This window comes from Canis lupus, chromosome 27 (assembly GCF_011100685.1).
Source record: "Canis lupus familiaris isolate Mischka breed German Shepherd chromosome 27, alternate assembly UU_Cfam_GSD_1.0, whole genome shotgun sequence".
In the NCBI taxonomy this organism is placed as follows: Eukaryota; Metazoa; Chordata; class Mammalia; order Carnivora; family Canidae; genus Canis; species Canis lupus.
In genome coordinates this window covers 33,725,677-33,747,003 of record NC_049248.1, presented here as the reverse complement: position 1 = coordinate 33,747,003, position 21,327 = coordinate 33,725,677, and the positions used below count along the sequence as shown (strand labels likewise).

General features: G+C 33.8%; 1 protein-coding gene across 4 annotated transcripts in view; it reads right to left on the bottom strand.

The window, feature by feature from the left end:
• CNTN1 (contactin 1) overlaps positions 1-21,327 on the bottom strand; it is a 349,297-nt gene that overhangs the window by 143,674 nt on the left and 184,296 nt on the right. For all 4 annotated transcript variants that reach the window (XM_038577318.1, XM_038577321.1, XM_038577320.1 and 1 more), the window contains 6 exons: positions 20,622-20,754; positions 18,871-18,903; positions 8,447-8,579; positions 5,467-5,639; positions 3,128-3,223; positions 645-851 (listed from right to left, as the gene is read on the bottom strand). In XM_038577318.1, the coding sequence (XP_038433246.1) occupies positions 645-851; positions 3,128-3,223; positions 5,467-5,639; positions 8,447-8,579; positions 18,871-18,903; positions 20,622-20,682 (703 nt within the window). In that variant the 5' untranslated portion in view covers positions 20,683-20,754. The remainder of the gene's footprint in view (positions 1-644; positions 852-3,127; positions 3,224-5,466; positions 5,640-8,446; positions 8,580-18,870; positions 18,904-20,621; positions 20,755-21,327) is intronic.

Genomic DNA, 21,327 nt, shown 5'->3' with positions numbered 1-21,327 from the left:
GGTAATAGCAGGACTGTGATAAAAAACAATGTGAAGTAAGCAAATATGTTAAAATCTGATTCTCTTAGGAAGTGGTACATTAAAAAAAGAAATGTAGTTCAATTGGAATTTTGGAAAAGTCATTCAGGTCTGTCAGTGGCCATCAAATATGGCACTCATCCTACTTACTTACAGCAGAAAGGCAATTAATATACTAATTTGCTTCATATAAATAGTTCCTTAAAAATAACAGAATGATACAACTGCATTTTTTTTTCTAATTCTGCAATCACTATAGTTTGTTTTAATTTAATCATTTGCTCTGTTTCATGAAGTTACTAAAAACTAGGAACGGACATGGAAAAAAAAAAAGCAGAGGCAAGCAATTCCCATTCTAACTAATATATTGATATTTAGCTAATGAATCCGTAACCTGTGCATTCTCTGACCTGGAGGAAACCAGTCCTAACTCAACCATCTTTGGTCACTTTTATCATGTAAATCTCCAACAGAAAAACTAAGGAATGACCAAGACATTCAAAGTGGATATCTTGTTTGCCCTGATTGGCCAGATAATCTTCCCACTGGGTATTTCTTTTCATCATTGTAAGTGATCCATAAGCAGACAACCTGCAAAAACAGTGTGTAACAAATAAAATACTTACGTTCAGGTAGTGGAATGAGTGGGATAAATTTGCTGAACACACTCTTTGTAATAGAAGGACTGGATACAAAACAGGAATAATTGCCTTTGTCTGATGCCTCGACATTCGCAATGTAGAGATTTCCATTTGTCTGAGACACAAATCTCCGTTTATCCATTGTAATAAATACAGGAAATTCATTTAGAAGCCAGCGGTAGCTAAGATCATCTGGAAGAAAATATTGTCTTCTAAATATTAAATTCTTCTCCAAAAGCAAAAGTATTTTTTCTAGGAACAAGCTCAGGCATAATCTAATAGAGGCTATTATAGAACAACTGTTGGAAGTAAGCCAAGACAAATACTGCAAATTTTCCAAAAGCTACCATATTTTGAGTGAATGTAAGTATGGTGTTAAAGGATTATATTTATATTTCTCTCAATTATTATGTGGACTATTAATATTCTTACTTCTATTTCATTGATGGGGCAAATGAAACTCAGAGCAGCTAAATGTTTTGCTTAGAATTTCATGATTGGGGGATCCCTGGGTGGCGCAGCGGTGTGGCGCTTGCCTTTGGCCCAGGGCGTGATCCTGGAGACCCGGGATCCAATCCCACGTCGGGCTCCCGGTGCATGGAGCCTGCTTCTCCCTCTGCCTGTGTCTCTGCCTCTCTCTCTCTTTGTGTGACTATCATGAATAAATAAATAAAATCTTTAAAAAAAAAAAGAATTTCATGATTGGTAAGTAGAATTGGGATTTTTAATCTAGGTCTGATAATTGTAAAAGTCATGACCCATCTTTCCTACTGCATTTTAAAAATAAAATGAAGATTGCTAACTACAGTGTGTCTTTCTCCTTTTGTACTCCTATTTTGAAATACAGATTTAGAAATGAATTTCCTATAAGTTTTTTTCTTAAAACAGTAGCCAGACTCTTTCCAAAACTTAAACATTGTCACGTGACTCATCAAAGCCCTCCAAAATAAACCTCACTCAAGTTAAAGCCAGTGTAATTATGATGAATTATAAGGTCCTATGTGATATAGCTCTTGTATCTCTCCAATTTCATTTCTTCCTACCTTCTATCTCATTCACTCTATTTGAGCCACTCTGGCTTCCTTGGTCCTCCTCCATAGTCCCATCTCACGCCTTTCCTCCTCCTACTGCATCTGCCTGGCATGTCTTTCTCTCAGATATCTGCATTGTTAGCTTCTTCATTTCCTTCAGGCCTTAATTTAGTTACTTTCACAGCATTGTCAGCCATCCCTTTAGCACCTACTCTTTCCCCTTCCCTAAATTATCTTCCTTGTGCTTACGTACCAATATCTAGGCATGTTATACCTATTAACTATATATTTTATGTATTGGCTGTCTCTCTCACTAGCAAATCTCTGTTTCACTCACTGAGGTATTCTTGTGGCATAAACAGTGCCTGGCAAAAGTAATTGTGTAACAAGTGCTCACAAGAGATCTGTTGAATGAATGAACAATTAAATGAAGCCTATCCAGTTTTGAATGTATTCAAATATAGTCATTGGTTATTTATGATCATTTACTTTGTGGGAAATGCTATGGAGGTGGGGGATTTTTTTCCCCATTGTTTGAGCAGTGCTTCAAAAACAAAACAAAACAAAAAGGCTTTTCTCATCAAAATGTTGTTACATTTTGAATTCTATGTTCCCCCTATATTTTTCATTTAATAGTCTTTGTCCTATTTTATCAGAAAAAAATTACTGATATTTGACATATAAACAATAGAAATTTTATACATGTAATTGGAATAGAATACATACACATATAATATGATATGCATTATATATTTACATATTGTCATCTCTCTAAATATATATCATTAATATATTCCACATAAAATGATTTATAGCAGCCTGTTTTTTTAGAGGTCTTTAAAGTCAAATTAATAACATAATATTAGAGTTCTAAGAATATAATCATTATTTTTTCATTGTAAAAAGTAGTATTTATATAGTATTCCAAGAAGATATTTGATAAAACAAGTGAATATTAATGAAAGTATATAAAATGTTCACTTTTTAATTAGCATTTTGGTGGCTTTTATTTTAGCCATATCAAATTATAGAAAACACATGTTCAAAGGTGAATCTTGCTACAGATGACACTTAATTTAATTTCTCTCTAAACTGGCTAGTTATTCTTACAGATAGATCCTCCTAAAGAGATTAATTTCTTTTCTAGCATTTATATAATTCAGTATATTGTAGATATAATAATTTTAATGAAATAATAGGCTATATAACCACTCCTTGGCACTGTTCTATTTTAAAAATAATTTGTAAAAAATGAATCATATTTTCTCCTGTAACTAAACAGCCTGGAAGTATCTATAACCATTAGTAAGTAATGCATTACAAACATTAGGCAAACATTGAGTCTTATTTAATCACAAATATTTCATTATTGTTAAGAAAATGAAAACTTAGGATTCACTCCATAGATACTTATAATCACAGAGGAACCTAACTTACCTGGAAAATGGTATGGAGGATCGCAGAGAAGCACCATTCCCTTTCCTTCTTTCACCCTGACCTCAGGACGCTCCTCAGGTGGGAAGGGGTCAAGATCTAATTATGAAAGCAAAACGGAAAATATTCACTCTTTAGTCAATAAAAAGAGATTGTCATTAAAGCTTATCTCTCATCTACAAACTCACTTTTTTGATATGATACTTTTAGTTGGTTTGCTGGAGCCAATGAAAGTCAATTCCTCATTTTTATATGCTGGCATTTGCATATAGTCTAAGGTAGTAAACTCTAGCAGATGGATATTGGTAGCAGCCTGCATAAGTATTCGGACAACCCTGAAAATTACAAATATCCTCAACTTTTCCTTCAGATTTAGGAAGAGTTTCAGTAAGGGTATCTGGAAATAGGGGCACAGGCAAAACCAGGAATCTACCAAAGAGGTAAGTAAAGAGGACTGACTTGGAGGAATAGACTCATGGTAAAGGAATAAGGATGAAAAGTAGGATCCTAGTTGAGGTAACATGAATATCACCATTTTTTTTCTCCTTTTCAAATTCTGAGTTTTCCTTAGTCTCATTCCTTCATTCTTGTCTGTTTACTTCTAATGTAGGTTTTACTTGGATTCAAGATACTCTATTATTTGATTCTTCATTTGCAGTACGTGCTTATTCTGTTTCAACTCTGCTTCATCTCCTATTTCTTCTCTGTGAACAGTACTCAAATCACAAAATCAAGTTTTTACTTCTCTCAATTTATTTATATCTCTGAAAAGTCATCATCCTAAATGTTACCTTTTTGCAGAGAGCCCTTCAGATCTACATCCCTAATCCTGATGCCTTACTTGAATCCACCCCATCCTCAAATAGTTGACATTTCAACAACGATAATTTAATGTCACCATAACCTCGGCATGCGAAGCCATCATTGAAGTGCTTTCTCCCAACCTTGAAATTGGTTTTACTTGCTCCAATTCCAGTTTTAAAGAGAGTAGATTGTTTCTGCCCTTTGACTCAGGTTTCCTTTAAAAAATATTTAGGGCCTTTTTTCTCTTCAGTGCAATGTAATCTATTATTTTTTCAACGGTTGTGTTTATTATTTACATTCCCAAGGTCACCACATTAATTGCATTTGACTACTCACTCCTTACTGGTTATCACTGCCACAAAGGTCCTCTTAAACTTACATTTTCTTTCTTTTGTAAAGATTTTCTTTCTTTCTTTCTTTCTTTCTTTCTTTCTTTCTTTCTTTCTTTCTTTCTTTCTTTATTTGAGAGAGAGAGAGAGAGAGAGAGAGAGAGAAAGAGATAGGAGTGGGGGAGTGCAAAGGGAGAGGGAGAAGCAGACTCCCCAGTGAACAGGGAGCCTGATGCAGAACTTGATCCCAGGACCCTGGGATCATGATCTGAGCCAAAGGCAGACACTTAACCAACTGAGCCACCTAGGTGCCCTTAAAACATCATTTTCATCCTATAATCCAATTTGCAAAAGATTTAATTGCTGACTTATTAAATCGAATACTGAAGATCATCTTGTCCAACTCCTTTTACAATGTACAATTTTCTTCTAGTAGGTTCTAACTTTAACATTAGCACAGGATTTCTGAAAATATCTTTTTATGACAGCTTCCAGAAGGAGAAATTTTAATTTATTTAAACTTAAAATAATTTAATAGCTTAATTTAATTTATTCTTAAATTACATGCTACAGAAAATGATTCAGTGAGGTAGAGTCAAGCTTTAGAGAACCCAACTGTAATGTTATAGTATCTAAAATAGTTTCTCCCTCCAAGAACCAATTTTTACCCCTTTGGAGGTGATATTACCCTGATTGAGATACATGGCCTGGGGCACTTGTGGGGCTCAATTTAGGAGTCCAATTCTTGATTTTTAGATTAGGTCATGATCTCAGGATCATGAGATCAAGCCCTTTGCAAGGCTCTGAGGTCAGCATGGAACCTGCTTAAGATTCTCCCTCTCTCTCCCTCTTCTCCTCTCCTTTCCCCCTGCCCAGTTGTGCATGCTCTCTTTTCCTAAGCCAGAGAGAGAGAGAAAGAGAGAGAGAAAATATGCATTGCTTAGCATATCCACTGATACCTGATGCTAGTTATTCAAGATCCCTCAGAACGTGACCTTAGTTTACTTCCTAATACCCTTCAGATGCTTTGTACTCTTGAAATTTTTTCTCTACACAGTTGAGGCCCACTAATCATATAAGATCCACTTCATATGGACCATTTCTCTCATCTTTTCATCTTGATTTTTCGTCTTGTTGAACTCTTATGATAATATTTAATTTTTACTTCACCTAAATGCACTGGACCTTGTTAAAGATACCATTACTTACATCCAAAGCTCAGGGTTGCTTCAGTGCTTCTGACCATCCCATAGTTATTTGATGCTAGGCAGTAATATATTCCAGCATCTTTCTGTTTGTCGGGGTTGTTGATAACAAGGTTTCCTCCTACCATACTGTACCTATCACTTGTAAGATCAATATCCCCATTATTCATTCTCCATCTGTGAGAAAGAAAAACTAATGTCATATCAAAGGTCATGAGGCCTGCAAAACAGCATACTGGCCTAACATCATTCTAAAATAATACGGGTACAGCTCCATGTGAAATCAGATGATTAAGTAGATGACTCAGTGTAGTAGTTCACACTCTGTAATTCTGTATCTCTGGGTTCATGATTTATAATTTAGTTCACATACAGAAAGGTAAATGTTCAAGTGCATGAAATGTTTTCTCTTTATTCATGAGGCATCTGGAAGGACAAATATTTCATTGAATTTTGCTACATTGTTTTTTTATTTTAGCAGATATACATAGATTATAAATTATAACTTTCTATGTACTAGTTAGATTCATGCATATCCAGATGTGCTGCATAAAACATTGGAAGCAAAAGTAAAATATACAATATCAATATCTATTCTAAATATCAAAATAATTTCTTAATAAACCTAATTGAAATCAGGGTTCTACTCAGTAAATGTCAAACTCTGACCGCTAGAGGTCGATCATACAATTTGAAAATTGTAAAAATCCGTTGGATCTTTTGTTTCCAAGCCACCAATATACAATTGCATTTATATCGTTATAACTCCTTTCAGACAGTTTTAAATGCAGTTTTATTAGCATTCTCATTATTTTGAGGGTCAAAACAAGATAATAAAAACTTCAAGGCTGTTACGTAGAAGGTAAACTTCCCTGTTACACCTTTCAGGGTGTTGCCATGAATAAGAAATTATCACGGAACATGCCGTAAATATAAAACTACTGTGTGAATGACATATTGCATGATTACCAATGTTAGTATGGCTTGTTCTGGATATTAAGTAAATTTTTAAGACTTCAAATGTTCTTTTCCATCAGACAAGTTACATCATGAGCTGAATTTTTTCCCTTTTTTCCCCTGTCAAATGTAGACTGCCTCCATAACAGAATTAAATATCTACTTCTCCTTTCCAGCTCTTAATATTAATGTGTAAGATAGGCCACACTCATCCTGGGGACTTCAGTGCAACCTATGGGAGGGAGTTGGTGAATGTATTTGTCAAGCAAAGTTTTGCCTCTTATTTTATGTTTTAAATTTTGGTAAGAACACTTAATATGAGAACTACTTATATGAGCTATCTAAAATAGTCAAGTTACAGAAGCGAAGAATAGAATGGTGGTTACCAGAGACTGGAGAAAAGGGGGGAAAAGACAGTTTCTAATTACTGTGTATAAAACTTCAGTTATACAAAACTTTGCTTCTTAAAGTGTCTGTGGGGTAGGGGTAGGGGTAAGCACACATTTTTAGAACACTATCTGAGGACAATCTCTTTTGTTTTGTTGCCTTCATTCCAGGCTGTAGACTGATTTGCTGTTTCCATGTATGAATGTCAAGGACAAGGTGTCACAAAATAAGCATCACTGAAATAGCTTTTGAAATCACTGAAATAGCTTTTGAGATGTTATCAACCTATCTAGATAGATACATACTGAAAAAATTATGTTTCTTTGAAACCCATAAAACCTGTGTGTCAATCCTGAATCTATGATTTGCTCTGGAGCAAGTCAATTTACTTATTCCAGATTTAGTGCTTCCTCTCCTATAAAATGATGTACTTGAATTAGATCTCTTCTACAGTCCCTATTAGTTACTATTCCATGTCCAAACTATGTATATAAACTCCCATTATGTATGGCTTAGGGGTAGAAACAAGTCTAGCCCATCAAATATTTTCAAAAAAAATGTGTTACTTATAATGTATAAAATATCTACTTATTTTGCACGCCTGTGCATAGAATTGAAATAATAAAAATAATTTCAAAACGATGGTGCTTTTGTATCTAAATTCATATTTTATTTTAAGAATAATTTTGTAATTTAGCTCAGAGACTCAAGAGTCTCTCGAACTCAAGAGAAAATGAGTTCAATTAGAATCAAATTTGATAACTTTTTATGACAATAAAAAGTTGTTTTCCTCTTGAGAAAAAATACTATGAAAATCAATCCTGTTGAAGACCTTCAGTTAAGTTAGCCGACATCAACACACTAGAGCCCCAATTTCCCCATCAATCATTTGCTTTGTCTTCATGAAACCATTTCACAGGTGAAATTCAAATCTATTTGTGTTTGGTTAATTTTTTAGTCTTATTCTTTGTATCAAATTAGAAACTGTCAGTATACTTTTCTGAACCATCTGAAGCAAAAAAACAAACAAGCAACAACAACATTGTTACTTTTTATAAAGCTATTTTTATAACATAAATAGGTACCCCAGAAAAACAGAAAGAGACATATTGATATAGATTGTCTAATTTTAAGAAATTTGTTATATTTTCTGGAATATGGATTTAAGACCACTAAAAAAAAGTGATGCTTTCTAGAATTATGGATGTAAGCTCCCTAAATGTAGTTGATATAGGAATATCATCTATAATACATAAGTATGAGTTATCCAGATCAATGCGTATAAGAATATTTTATCATCAAATGTATATATTTAAATTGTGCATGATTTTCATATAATCTTACATATGCTTAATAGCATGATCACCATTTGACAATTTTTAAGTGGATAATATCAAATGATATTAGCATAATCTGTGCAGGAAATAAGAAATGGATTATTTGTACATATTTAAGAAAACTTACTATTAATTTGGGCATTAAACAACTCTATTTTAATAACTTATATGCCAATATTTTAGTTAATATGCCTCCATTTTGTCAACAACCTTGTATTATGGCTTTCTCTATCAGTACAGTGCCACAGATGCTCATCTGTAATCTATTCTGACACTCCATTGTGAAAAGAGCAGGTACATTACTTGTAAACTGGGAAAGGGCTGGCCCGTGCCCTACAGTTTAGGGAAACTTTTCCTTCTGGTGATTCCTCTGGATAAATGGTATTGATTGGCTGCTCTTCAAAAATTGGTCCAAATCCTTTATCTTCCTCAGAAACTACAAGAAAAATAAAACCATCTTACATTGTGCTGTTTCATGAGTCAAAGAAAATTTGGCTACATTTAAAAATGTTTTGGAAAAATGTTAGAAACACCAAATCTCCATTTCCATTTGAAACAAAGATATTTGCCTCCATAATCCTGAAGAGAATATTTAGGTGCTTTATTCAAAATTATTTTCCCCCCATCCCTCACTGTTTTTCTCAAAGCATTGGGTATTAGCATGCTTAACTACTTATAGCCCCTCAAACAGGTCATGCTTTCATGCTTCTGAGCCTCTGTAATATGTTTTTGCCCTCTGTGGAATCACTATCTCATTTTTTCCTCCTATCAAAACTCAAACAGCTCTTTAAGACTCATCCTTAGTTCCTTCAGGAAGACACTTCGCACCCCTCCTAGCTTTAGGTGGTCTTCATTTGTGTTCTCACAACTCCTCACACGGCTTATGGTATTTAGCACATCTTCTGTGATTCTTGATACAATTGTCTATTCCATGAAACTGCAAATGCTTGGAACAGGTGGCTGTGTCCATAATCCCCCACCTTGCTGTCAAGCAGACTGGAGCACAATAGGTGCTTAATGATTTTTTAATAAGAGAATGGATGATTTTCTGGAAGCTCTGGGGAAATTAGTCTCTTGTTTATTTTTTTAAACATGTAACCAGCAATTATACTTAGTAACATCTAGAACAGTCAATAAACAAATTTACATGGTTCAGAATTTATCACAAGTGTACCCAAGTTGGGAAGCAGCTGTTTCTCTGGAAGGGAAGAGTGATGCTTCACAGCAGGAAAAGAAAATCACTCATAAGACATCAATGTGGCAGCATTTACAGAAAAGAGCTAAGAGCCATATGCCCCACATGAATTAATACTAGCATGTGTGGCTAGGAAGAAGGATATTCTTACATAAGATCATTAAAATGTCTCTGCTAGAGCAAAGCTATGGTTTACCTCCCAATTATTTTTTAAGAGAGAATGTAAGGCAAACTCCACAGAGACTTTTTGTCTGCTCCAACATCAACCTTGAAAATGAGAGCTTTGTTCGGACTTCTCTTAATGAGCAGTTTCATTATATCATTTAAATCTTGCCTCAGCACTGTTTACAGAACCTTTGGAAAAATTATTTAAACTCTCCAAGTCTCAATACCACCCTTTATAAAATGAGGATAATAGTAAAATCTATCCCATTAGACACTGTGAGAATTATTTTGAGAAAATGCACGTAAAACAGTAGTGTACCTGGCTCAGAGTCAGCATTCAACAAATACTGATGTTGTCAATATTCTTGAGAATTTGCCAATCCTTTTGAAATTTAATTTATATCTTATGTATATCTTATGTATATCTTATGTATATAAGATCTTATGTGTATATACCTTATGTATATATGTGTATATGTATATCAACTCATGAAATTTCTAAAAGCAAGAGGCCATGTTTTACTTTTGTTGTTCTGGTGTTATCAGTGTTGTGTCAATACATATTTGTGTACAAGTAGGAGATCAATAAAATGTTCAAGTTAGTTTCTCCTAGTATGAAGCATTAGTTTTTCTAAACTTGCCTGAAATATTTCAAAGGGAGATGCTTCATTTTTAGTTAGAATTGGCTGAAATTGCCATTCAAGAATTTACAGACCTCAGTTCATTCCCTATTACCATCCTATTTCAGAAAGCAAATTGCTGATTCAAAATCAAAGGGACCAGAGAAACTGAGATTTAGTTCTGCCAATGTACTTCTCTTAACTATTGTTTTATGCAAGCCTTTTGTTCTACATAGAGTCAACATTTAAAAAAGAAAGGAATATGTACACATATTCTAAGGGCCAACAGGCCTAAGATAACTAAGTAAGATCCCAAATGGGAGGTGTTCACAGAAGCCCTCTGCTAATGATTTTGCAAGTCCTGCTGTGAGCAGTGTCTAGTTCCATATCCTTCTTGAAGCTGTAAAAGCCAAAAATGCATATAATGTTTTCTGCTTCACTTCTAATAATTTTCCTGATGATATCCAATATTTCCTGCCTTTTAGGATATAACTGAACACCAAGGGAAATAAGGAATGAACCCTAAACCCCTGACAACTAGAAACTTTCATTTGGATATAGGCTCTAGATTTTTCAATCTCTGAAAGAAATGACCTTGTGCTTATCTATGATAAAAATCATATGTCATTTTTCTTCCCACTTGGACAACTTTATAAGCTCTTCCTTGAGTCTTTCCCAATTGCACAGCTTTTCTGATTGGAACAATTTAGTAACACCTGCTAGTCTGGAAACTCTGTTGTTTATTCCCAAATCACATGAAAATGTTTAAAAAGACAGCAGAGAAGTGCAATTTTATAAATATATTTAGATTCTCTTCTTGAAGACAAGATGACTTCTATTCCAACTCTACCCCTGGCCTATAAAAATTTTAGTTTGAAAATTTTCAGTTTTTTAAAAATTAATTAGACTAGATAGTTAGAGGGTAGAAATAAAGAAATTAAAAGCTCATAAATACCTTCTAAGTACATTGTATTTACATAAAAAGTCTGATGATGAGGTTTTAGACACAACACAAAAAGCATGATTCATAAAGGAATAAAAAAGACAGGCTGGATTTTATTAAAGTAAAAAAAATGTTCTGTTAAAGACACTCTTAAGAGAATCTCAGGTCTTAAAGTTTAGGAGTTTTTCTTTGGGTTTTCTCCAACTTGTATTCCACAAGCAGCAAATGGGAGAGACTTGCAACTAACTGAATCCTTGCCTTATCTAACAATAGGGATATATTAGTGATTGCACACTATTTCACAAAACTTGTCTTCAACTCAGCAAGGTTGTATTAGTTAAAGCCTCTTTAACATTATTGTATTTCCAATATAGAAATAGCCAGTCCCAGACTGTCTAGCATTTGCTTCTACAGTACCTTCTGGTAATGCCATTAGAGGGGTTGTAATAATTCTAAATTCTTAATTTATAATTTCATTACCTTTCTTGAAACAACTGCTTTTATCATTATGAAGTAGAGTTATGTTCATTCCATATTGGCTTCTTCATTATTTAAAGTACTGTATGGTAACTTCATTTTTTAAAAAGATTTTATTTATTTATTCATGAGAGACACACAGAGAGAGAAAGAGAGAGAGGCAGAGACACAGGGGAAGGGAGAAGCAGGCTCCATCCAGGGAGCCTGACATGGGACTCGATCCTGGGTCTCCTGGATCAGGCCCTGGGCTGAAGGCGCTGAGCCACCCGGGCTGCCCCATGTATGGTGACTTCAAATTCAACAAAGACATAAGCACAAATCTACGTGAAGGTGGCGATTAGATTGGTAGATTTGCATATTTTAATTAATGCATAGTCTTAAATATTTCTTATGAGAGTGTATCTTTAGATTTTAAGGCATATGCTTTTGAGACAAATGTTGGTCATCTTTTAGAAAACTGAAGATGTTTAAGTGGTTTATTGATCTTAATCATATGCATTAAAAATAAGTTTAATTTTTTCTGGAAAAGATACCAGCAATGTAAATTTCCATTGAAAATAATGGAATGTCACATAATAATAATGATGAGACTATATCTATTGCCAGGCAGAGTCTCAAGAGGGATATGTAAAGATTAAAATACTTTTTTGGGTGAGTTGGGTTGAAATTTATATGCCAAACTGGATAATATTAGAGCCCATGCTATTCTTGTTTCTCAATGACAAGTGCTCTTCAAAATTATGTGTATATACTTCTTCATACTCCACCTCCATCTGGCCTTTATAAGAACAGACAGTGAAACATTCAGGGGATAAAAATACAAAGTTAATTTCCACCAAAATATTAGATTTAATTTTCACATTGAAAGATCATTGCATGTAAGATAGTTCCCTGGCTTATTCTCTAGGTCAAAAAGCAGAATAGGACACACTTCACATCACAGTAGCACTTTTAGTGTTATTTTATAAATATATGTTTCATACTTTTGTAAAATGTTCAGGCCTAAATAAAACAATGTATTTCATTAGATGGTTTAGCAATTACTCTATATATTTGGGGAACATATTTGGGTCCTTTGAAAGATAAATTACTCAAAAGGAGGTTTTGAATTGCATGGGCATGCTCAGTGAACCTCTGAATGTTATCTTCATAACCCTCTTGAATAGTATCTGAGCGCATCCCGCTAGTCTCTTAGCTAGGGCACTCAGATGAGGGGAAAATAAATTTCTGGGAGAGTACGAGCAGCCAAGGTTTCATTAATGCAAGCTCTCAGCCAACAGAAAATATGGCCATCTTACTGCTTTTTTTCTACAGCTGTGGAAGTAATTAGATGCTAAATTATGGTGCTTGGATGTATTATGGGGTTACAAGGCACTTGAAACAAGAAATAGGTATTATGCTTCAGAAAAATAAGATGACTTTTTAAATACATGCCCTTTTTCTTACTGGGTAGATTCTTCTAAAAAGGAGCACAAAATTATAGAAGGCTTCTCAAGCTAATTAAAGACAACATTTCAAACCACTCTTTCTTTTGATCTTTTCTTAATTCAAATTAACCAGTTATCTACCACTTAATGGTAGTCTTTTGGAGAAGTAAGTTCATTTCTTAAATTTGATCAGGAAAATTAAGAATAAATAATAAAATTATATAGGATTATTTGTTGTCAAATTTACAAATGTGAACGACAGGCAAAAACTACTATTTTTTCTGTACCATTCTCAGTTCCATCATTAACACAAACTTTTTAAAAAAAGATTTATTTATTCATTTATGAAAGACAGAGAGAGAGAGAGAAAAAGAGAGAGAGAGAGGCAGAGACACAGGCAGAGGGCAAGCAGGTTCCATGCAGGGAGCCTGATGTGGGACTCAATCCCAGGACACCAGGATCATGCCCTGGGCCGAAGGCAGGCGTTAAATCACTGAGCCACCCAAGGATCCCAAATGGTTTTACTATCTATAACGGGATTACTTCACCTCTTACTATGTGGAGATGGTCCACTGTAATCTTGCTATTTATTCTATTTTATTTCTGAAAATGAAAGTATAATTATGACTTATACTTGAGAGATTTTTAAATTCATTTTATATCTATTTTGAAACAAATTCTATTTCTCATTCTGTAATATGTCATCTCAATCTGTTAGTTATAAAAACATAAATCTACATAAGTATGTTATAAGAAGAATCTCAGGGGAAAAAAAACTATTAGAAAAAAAGCAATGGCAAAAAAACTTGAACAGAGTCTAATACAGGGATTTTTCCCATAGTTACAATGCTACACTGATTATGGGATAGCGAGTACAAGTCTCTTGAAATACAATAACTTCTCTAAGTTTAAGACAGTATTTAAATTGTCTCAAAGAACACTTTTCCCTCCTGTTTTCACTGTCAATCATACCCTACAGATAGGAGAACAAGGATGTTTAGAGCTTGGGCTTTGAATATTTGGGTGCCCCAATCCTTTAGGGTCATGGGTGATATATAATATTGGAGTAATCTACCATAACCAAAATATAAAGGAATTATTTTGAAGACCCTTAGCAATTAAATTGTTAGAACAAAAACTAGGGTCAGGTTAGTAGGAAGGTTGACTAACTTTCCCTTTGCCTGGCTATACCTGCTCAAGAGCCTATCAAGTCTCTTGATAGTAGCCCCTTCTTCGACCTAAGGTCCATCTACTACTAAAGCCTCTACACACTGTTTTCCTTAACATCTTCCCACACATACTTCATGTATGTAGGATGCTTTAGTTAGTAGGCCTACTTTTATCACCTTGCCTCCTCAAATTATTTCTAGTCTATTTTGTGACCATATCACAAAATAATGATAAGTCAGTGAGTGTTATAAAACCTCAGTCATAATTAGAGGCAGGATAATGCTATATGAATGAAAATAAGGCTAAGTAATTGATGGGAGTCTAACTGAAAAAATAATGTGAAAATCTGGGTGTAAGTACTGTGGAGACAGGAAATTCCATATTTGCTCTCCAGAATTTTAATTTTCCTTGATATTATTTTGAATATTATAGTCATATGATAATCCCATTGTACAAATGAAAGATTATTTCATAGTCTAATTCTTATAGAACAAGTATTATACTGCTATTTTGTCTCATTCCCTTATTGTTTTTGTCACTAAGTTACAAAGGTATTAAAGAGCTATTATTTGCATTTTATGTTAGCCCAGGTGAAAGTTGGTTCTAAGTTAGCTGTCTTATTATATTTTCTTATTATTAAAGTAAAAAAAGACCATAATTGAGAAAAGGATTTAAAATAAATATTAAATCTCAAATATTTAATTATTAATTAAATATCTGAATTTTATGTGTTCACTATATGGAACTTAGTTGTATTCATTCTTTTATCTCAATAAGACACATGTTGGTTTCATATAATCTAAAAAAAAATAAATAAGGGAGGAAATTTTTAGAGATATGGAAAATAATGGAGTTAGTTTTGATGATTTTTTAAAAAGATTTTCTTTACTTATTCATGAGAAACATAGAGAGGAGAGAGAGAGGCAAAGACACAGGCAGAGGGAGAAGCAGGCTCCATGCAGGGATCCCGACGTGGGACTTGATCCCGGGTCTCCAGGATCATGCCTGGGCTGAAGGCGGCACTAAACCTCTGAGCTACCCAGGCTGCCCCAGTTTTGATGATTTTTTAATAAGCCTTGGCGTACTTTATTTTTCAAACTAAAAATATCTATGTATTGTTTTAATGTATCTATTTTATTTAAAAGCTAGTCATCTAGGCTATTAAGATTATTATGTAGTAATAGTTAAAAACTATTGTATACCCAAGATAATATATTGGATAGAACTTTTCCATTAATAAATGAAAAAAAAAAAAAACAAACCTCAATTTCAAGTCACTTACATAATGTGGCAGACATTGTTGCTTGACTCACCAGTGCCAGTCTTTTCCTTCTACTCTGATGACAAAGGTCAGATATGCTCAAGGACCAAATCCTCCTCACATGACTCAGAAGTATAGGTTGACTATCATTAATACCATTATATTACTCCTTCCTACGACAAGCTTGGTGGCAAATTTGTGACCCAACTCTGGACATTGAGGTATTTGGAGATCTACTGAGAGGTATCTTGCTTTGAAAAAATAGATATAAGGAAAAAAACCACCCTTTTCACTTACAGATGTTTGTTTTTTTTTTTTAACTTTTTTACTTATTTATTTATGATAGGCACACAGTGAGAGAGAGAGAGAGAGAGAGAGAGAGAGGCAGAGGGAGAAGCAGGCTCCATGCACCGGGAGCCTGACGTGGGATTCGATCCCGGATATCCAGGATCGCGCCCTGGGCCAAAGGCAGGCGCCAAACCGCTGCGCCACCCAGGGATCCCCACTTACAGATGTTATTATGCCTACATGTAATATCTGGAACTGCCACACTATTTCCAACAGGTCAAGCATAAAGCCTGAGCATTGGCCACTGGGTTCACAATGTGTACATCCTGGTGACATGGACAAAGTATGTTTGTTGAATGCTCATGTAAAAGTCTGATTGAAGTAGGCTCAAAGAGAAATATTGGTCAGAGAATTGAAGACAGAAAGCATAGTCTATTTTTTTTACTAATAATATTGAAAATAATAGTTAAGTGGGATATTAGCTATAGGGTGTGGGATTTTCAGAGAAATGATTTTTTTAAATGAAATTACTACAGAATGCTTGTATGTTGACAGCAATAATGCAGTAGAGGGAGAGACTGATGATGAGGAGACACAAGGGACAATTGCTGGAGCAATGAGCTTAAATAAGCCAGATTGGATAGGACAAGCGTACAGGTGTAGGTTTAGTATGGTGACATCATGGGTGAAACAAGCAGGAAGACAGAGTGTATGAGCATAGATGTAGGAGAGTAAATGTGATAGTGTGAACTTGTGGAAATTCAAGTTTTCTCTAATACTTCTGTGTAATAAGAAGCAAAGTAAGGATGACAAGCAGCTGTTGGAGTTTTGAAGGGGAGGGAGTAACTATGACACGATCTAGGCTAATGAGAAAATGAATTCACTGAGAAAGTGAAGTATATTTGCTGGGCAGTACCAGCTGTTCATTTGAAATTAGCAGTTATGAATTTAACTTGATATCAGTCAGCATAAATGAGTTTTTTTTTTCTTAATGACAATTAGCTGGATGGTCAAATAAGTTTAGGAGTATTTGGATATTTTACAACTCTTCTCTCCTCAGAGATTCACATACTTTTCTCTTGAGTGATAGTGTTGGATTGTACCCCCACAAGTCCTAATCCCTGGTATATCATAATGGGACCACATTTGGAAATAGGATGTTTACAGAAGTAATCAAGTTAAAGTGAGGTCATTAGGTGGGCCCTAATCCAATATGACTAGCTACCTTAAAAAGAGGTAAATTCAGACAGAGGCAGACATGCACAGAAGGAAGATGTGAAGAGACATGGGAGGAAGACATACATATGAAGAGGAAGGTGGACCCTTAAGTCATTTTGTCATGAGCCAATGAATGTCCAAGGCTACCTCAAAACTGAGACAGGCAAGGAAGAAGATTTCTCCTACAGGTTGCAGAGGGAGCAAGGTCTTGGTAACACCTTGCTATAGATCTCTAGCCTCCAGAACATTTCTGTTGTTATAAACCACCCAGTTTGAGGTACTTTATTACAGTAGTCCTGGGAAAGTAATACATGTATTATACATATTAGGTAAGTAGTATACTTATTACTTAAAGTTAATAATAAATTATTGTACCTTTATGAACTAGCCTTTCCCAAATTTATTTAACAATAAAGTCATTTTTTTAATGGAATTCCTACTAACATCTTGCTGCACAAGTGTTTTCTAAAATGTTTGGAGAAATCCTGACTTCATACAGCCCATATTTCTCTGCCTCGGCATTTTTATTTATTCCACTTCCTTTATTTGGAATTAGCTCCATTTCTAACTTTTGAAATACTTCAAGACTTACTTATCCACTACCCCATCACTAAATATTTCTTAATTCATCAAAATAAATCTTTTAAAATGCTCATTATATTTTTCTTATAAATTTGTTACCTTCTTATTTATCTTATTTCCTAGTATATGGTACAGTTCTCTAAGTTAAGCAGCCCATCTTATTACTCTTTATATAGTATACATGCAGTGATTCGTAACCCACAAGTAGAAATAGAAATGGCTTTGTCAGAATTCATGCTAAGCCTTTCCTTTCCTATAATCCTCATTGCAACCTATAAATGGAAGTTCTTTTGACCTATGCTAGCATGAATATCCTTGATTTGGCATGCAAGTTGTAACACTAGATGCTCAGTGATTCTTTCCAATTTTTCATTCTCCTACCACTATGCAGTGGCTTTTACAAGTTACTAGTTTTAGTATGTTCACTAAGTACCTATTATGTAGATCACAGCGCTAGAAGCTATCATCACATTCTTTTTTTAACCCTCACAAGGATCTTGTGATTTTTGCATATGGGGAAGTTGAGGTTCATAGAAGGCGAATAATTTGTTACAAGATCACATTGCCAGGTTGAAGATACAAATCCAATTGTTCTTACTCTAGACTCTATTTTCTCCAGTATCCCATGCTGCCTCTATTTTTGGCAAGAAATGTTCATGATTGAAGTAGAATGTAAACTAGCAGAATTACCAGTTATATTTAAAAAATCATAAACAATAAATTCTGAAATATCTTTGGAGTCCTAATTAAACTGAATCTTTAGGTTTTACAATCATTAACTTTAGTTCTATCTCTTTGAGCAAATAAGAGGCTTTCAAAAGTAAGTTAGGTATTTACAATTTTTAAAATATTGCTTCAAAATATAATAGCATAGAATTGTTACAAAGCATGCTGGAAAAAATACAGGTCTCATGGAATATTTTCTATCTGCCACAATCCTCTAAAAGCATATTTGTTTGTAGAGTATCACAATGCACCTTAATAGTAATTCAATTCATTTTGACAATCAAAACAAGTTGTCTTATGACCCCAGATAACCACCTTACAAAATCTCTAAGTGATCTAATATCAATGGTTTGCCTTTAAGTTTAGAGAGTTAATAGCTTTTTTAAAAAGATTTTATTTATTTATTCATGAGAGACACACACAGAGACAGAGACAGAGACAGAGATAGAAACACAGGCAGAGGGAGAAGCAGGCTCCATACAGGGAGCCCGATGTGGGACTTGACTCCAGGATTCCAGGATCATGCCCTGGGCCAAAGGCAGGTGCTAAACTGCTGAGCCACTCAGGGATCCCCAAGTTAATGGCTTAAAGTAGAGATGAAATATGGTTCATTCGAGAAAGCTATTTTAAATAATTTACCCTTTCATCAACTTACCTCCATGACCATATCTTCTGTACCATGTAAACTCTAGGAAAAAAAAAAAAAAGCAATTTTAATCCCAAAGCAGCCCTTCAAAAGTTGTGGTTTCAAACATTACTCAAATAACTGAGATTCTAGTTAATGAAATGACATTACTGGCCCTTTACTATTACAGTTGATATATCATTCGGTTTGCAACTATTTATTTCATATCTTTGCATTTTATAGTTGTGTAAAATTTGTGGTCAGTAGGTGGGTGGGGGATGGGGTAAATGGGTGATGGGCAATGAAGAGGGCATGTGATGGAATGAGCACTGGGTATTATACTATATGTTAGCAAATTGAAATTAAATTTAAAAAAATGTAAAATAAGACTTGTAGTCAATAGAATTAGGATGAGTTTTTCAGCACTAATACGGTTATTATTTTATTCATTCATAAAGATAAGACTTAGTCACAATTACCCTACCACAAAATTTTCTTTATTATATTTGTATAATATGTATATAAATATGCATGTACTTGTGTGTATATAATTCCTGTGGTTATAACAATGTTGTTAAAATTCTCAAGTACTGATGAAATTATTATATTTTTTGAATTATGAAGTCATCATAATAAAAATTACTCCCCAAAATAAAATAGAATTTTTATTTTCTTAGTAATAAACAAGAAATTCAATAGAATGACTAGCAGGTTTATCATTAAAACAATCAGTGGGAAAGGAGAAAAAATGAGTGGAAAATATCAGAAAGGGAGACAGAACATGAAAGACTCCTAACTCTGGGAAAGGAACTAGGGGTGGTGGAAGGGGAGGTGGGCGGGGAGTAGGGGTGACTGGGTGATGGGCACTGAGGTGGGCACTTGACGGGATGAACACTGGGTGTTATTCTATATGTTGGCAAATTGAACACCAATAAAAATAAATTTATAAAAAATAAAATAAAACAATCAGTGGGGATTGATAAATGAAGGATAAAATCCATCTATGTCTTGAACTTAACATCTCAATAAGCATTAGAATTAAGGTAATTGAGATGAAGGTATTAGAAATATTGATTGTTAGAAAACTTGCTGCCTTCAGATAAAAATAATGCATCCCCCTTGTAGAAAATTTTTCTGAATCCTACATTTGAAAGACAGAGTTATAGTATTTCTCCTAAAACCAGAGCACTTTAAAAACTGTTTTGTTATTTTTAATGTCCTTGAACACATTGTAAATTATTCTGAAATTGTTTTTCACAAGTTGACCAGCAAGTAATAAAAATTAGATTAAATTAAAAACAAAAGTAACAAAAGTTTAAAATGCATTACTTTATAATTTTTTGACTACATTATACTTTTATTTATGCTATTGAGGCTATTTGAGTTTACTGTACTATATGCTGAAAATACTATCTTATGGTGAGCTATTGTATATTTTTTTTACAACAGCACAATAAATTATGTCAATTTGTCAAGACTGGCCATAGCAGGAATTTTTATTCCCCAGCAACTGACAAATGCCATACATCAAGGATATTTTTCTCTTCCAGAGATTCACATTTCAAACATTGCCAGTATACTACTATGTAAGACTGATTAAATCTTGTGAAATTTTACTTGAAAAAAGAAAAATAGGGTCAACTTTAATATACATTTATGTGTACAACACAGATGTCAAAAATATTAATTTTAACCTCATGTACCAGATTTAATAAAGTGAATACACACATATTGATAATATTGACATAATTCATGGAGAATATGCAAAGGATATTTCTTACCTGATAAACAGCTTGTAAAAGATATTATCACAAGGTGACTGACCAGCAACCACATTTTCATCTTGTTTGGAGTAAAGGTTAGTTTTGATTTTCCAAAAAAGCTTTGGGTTTATGGTAGCTGGATAATAAACACCTGCATCAAAAACAGAAAAAAAGAAGAAAAAAAAGGAAAAGAAAAAGATACAATAGGGAAAAAAAATAAATGCTCATCACTTGGGGTCAACAATATTATCAATTTTATTTTAGTTTATGTTTATTATTTATAAAATAAATTTTAGTTTACTTAAGTATAATTATAAGCACCATGTTTTATGAAACAAGTAGACTTAGTATCAGAGGTTTATCAGCTGCTTCCAGTATTAACACTATATGAACATGAACAAGTAACATGATTGACATGTTCTAGTTTTTACTCTAACAATTGAGCATAATAGTACTTTTTCCACAAATAGCATAGTTATAAAATTTCAATTTTGATCAATTTAATTAAAGATCAAATTTAACTGAAGGGCTAGCAGGAAGATTCAATTAAAGATATGTTTGTAAAAGACCTTTGTAAACTTATAGGCGTATTACAAAAGTGATATGTTTGGATTACCAATTGGTGGCTGGTGGAAAATCTTTTGCCAGAAATGCTAATTTTAAATGCTAAAATATATTGACTAATAATACATTCATCCGTCTTTCTCTGCTTCCTTTTTTTCAT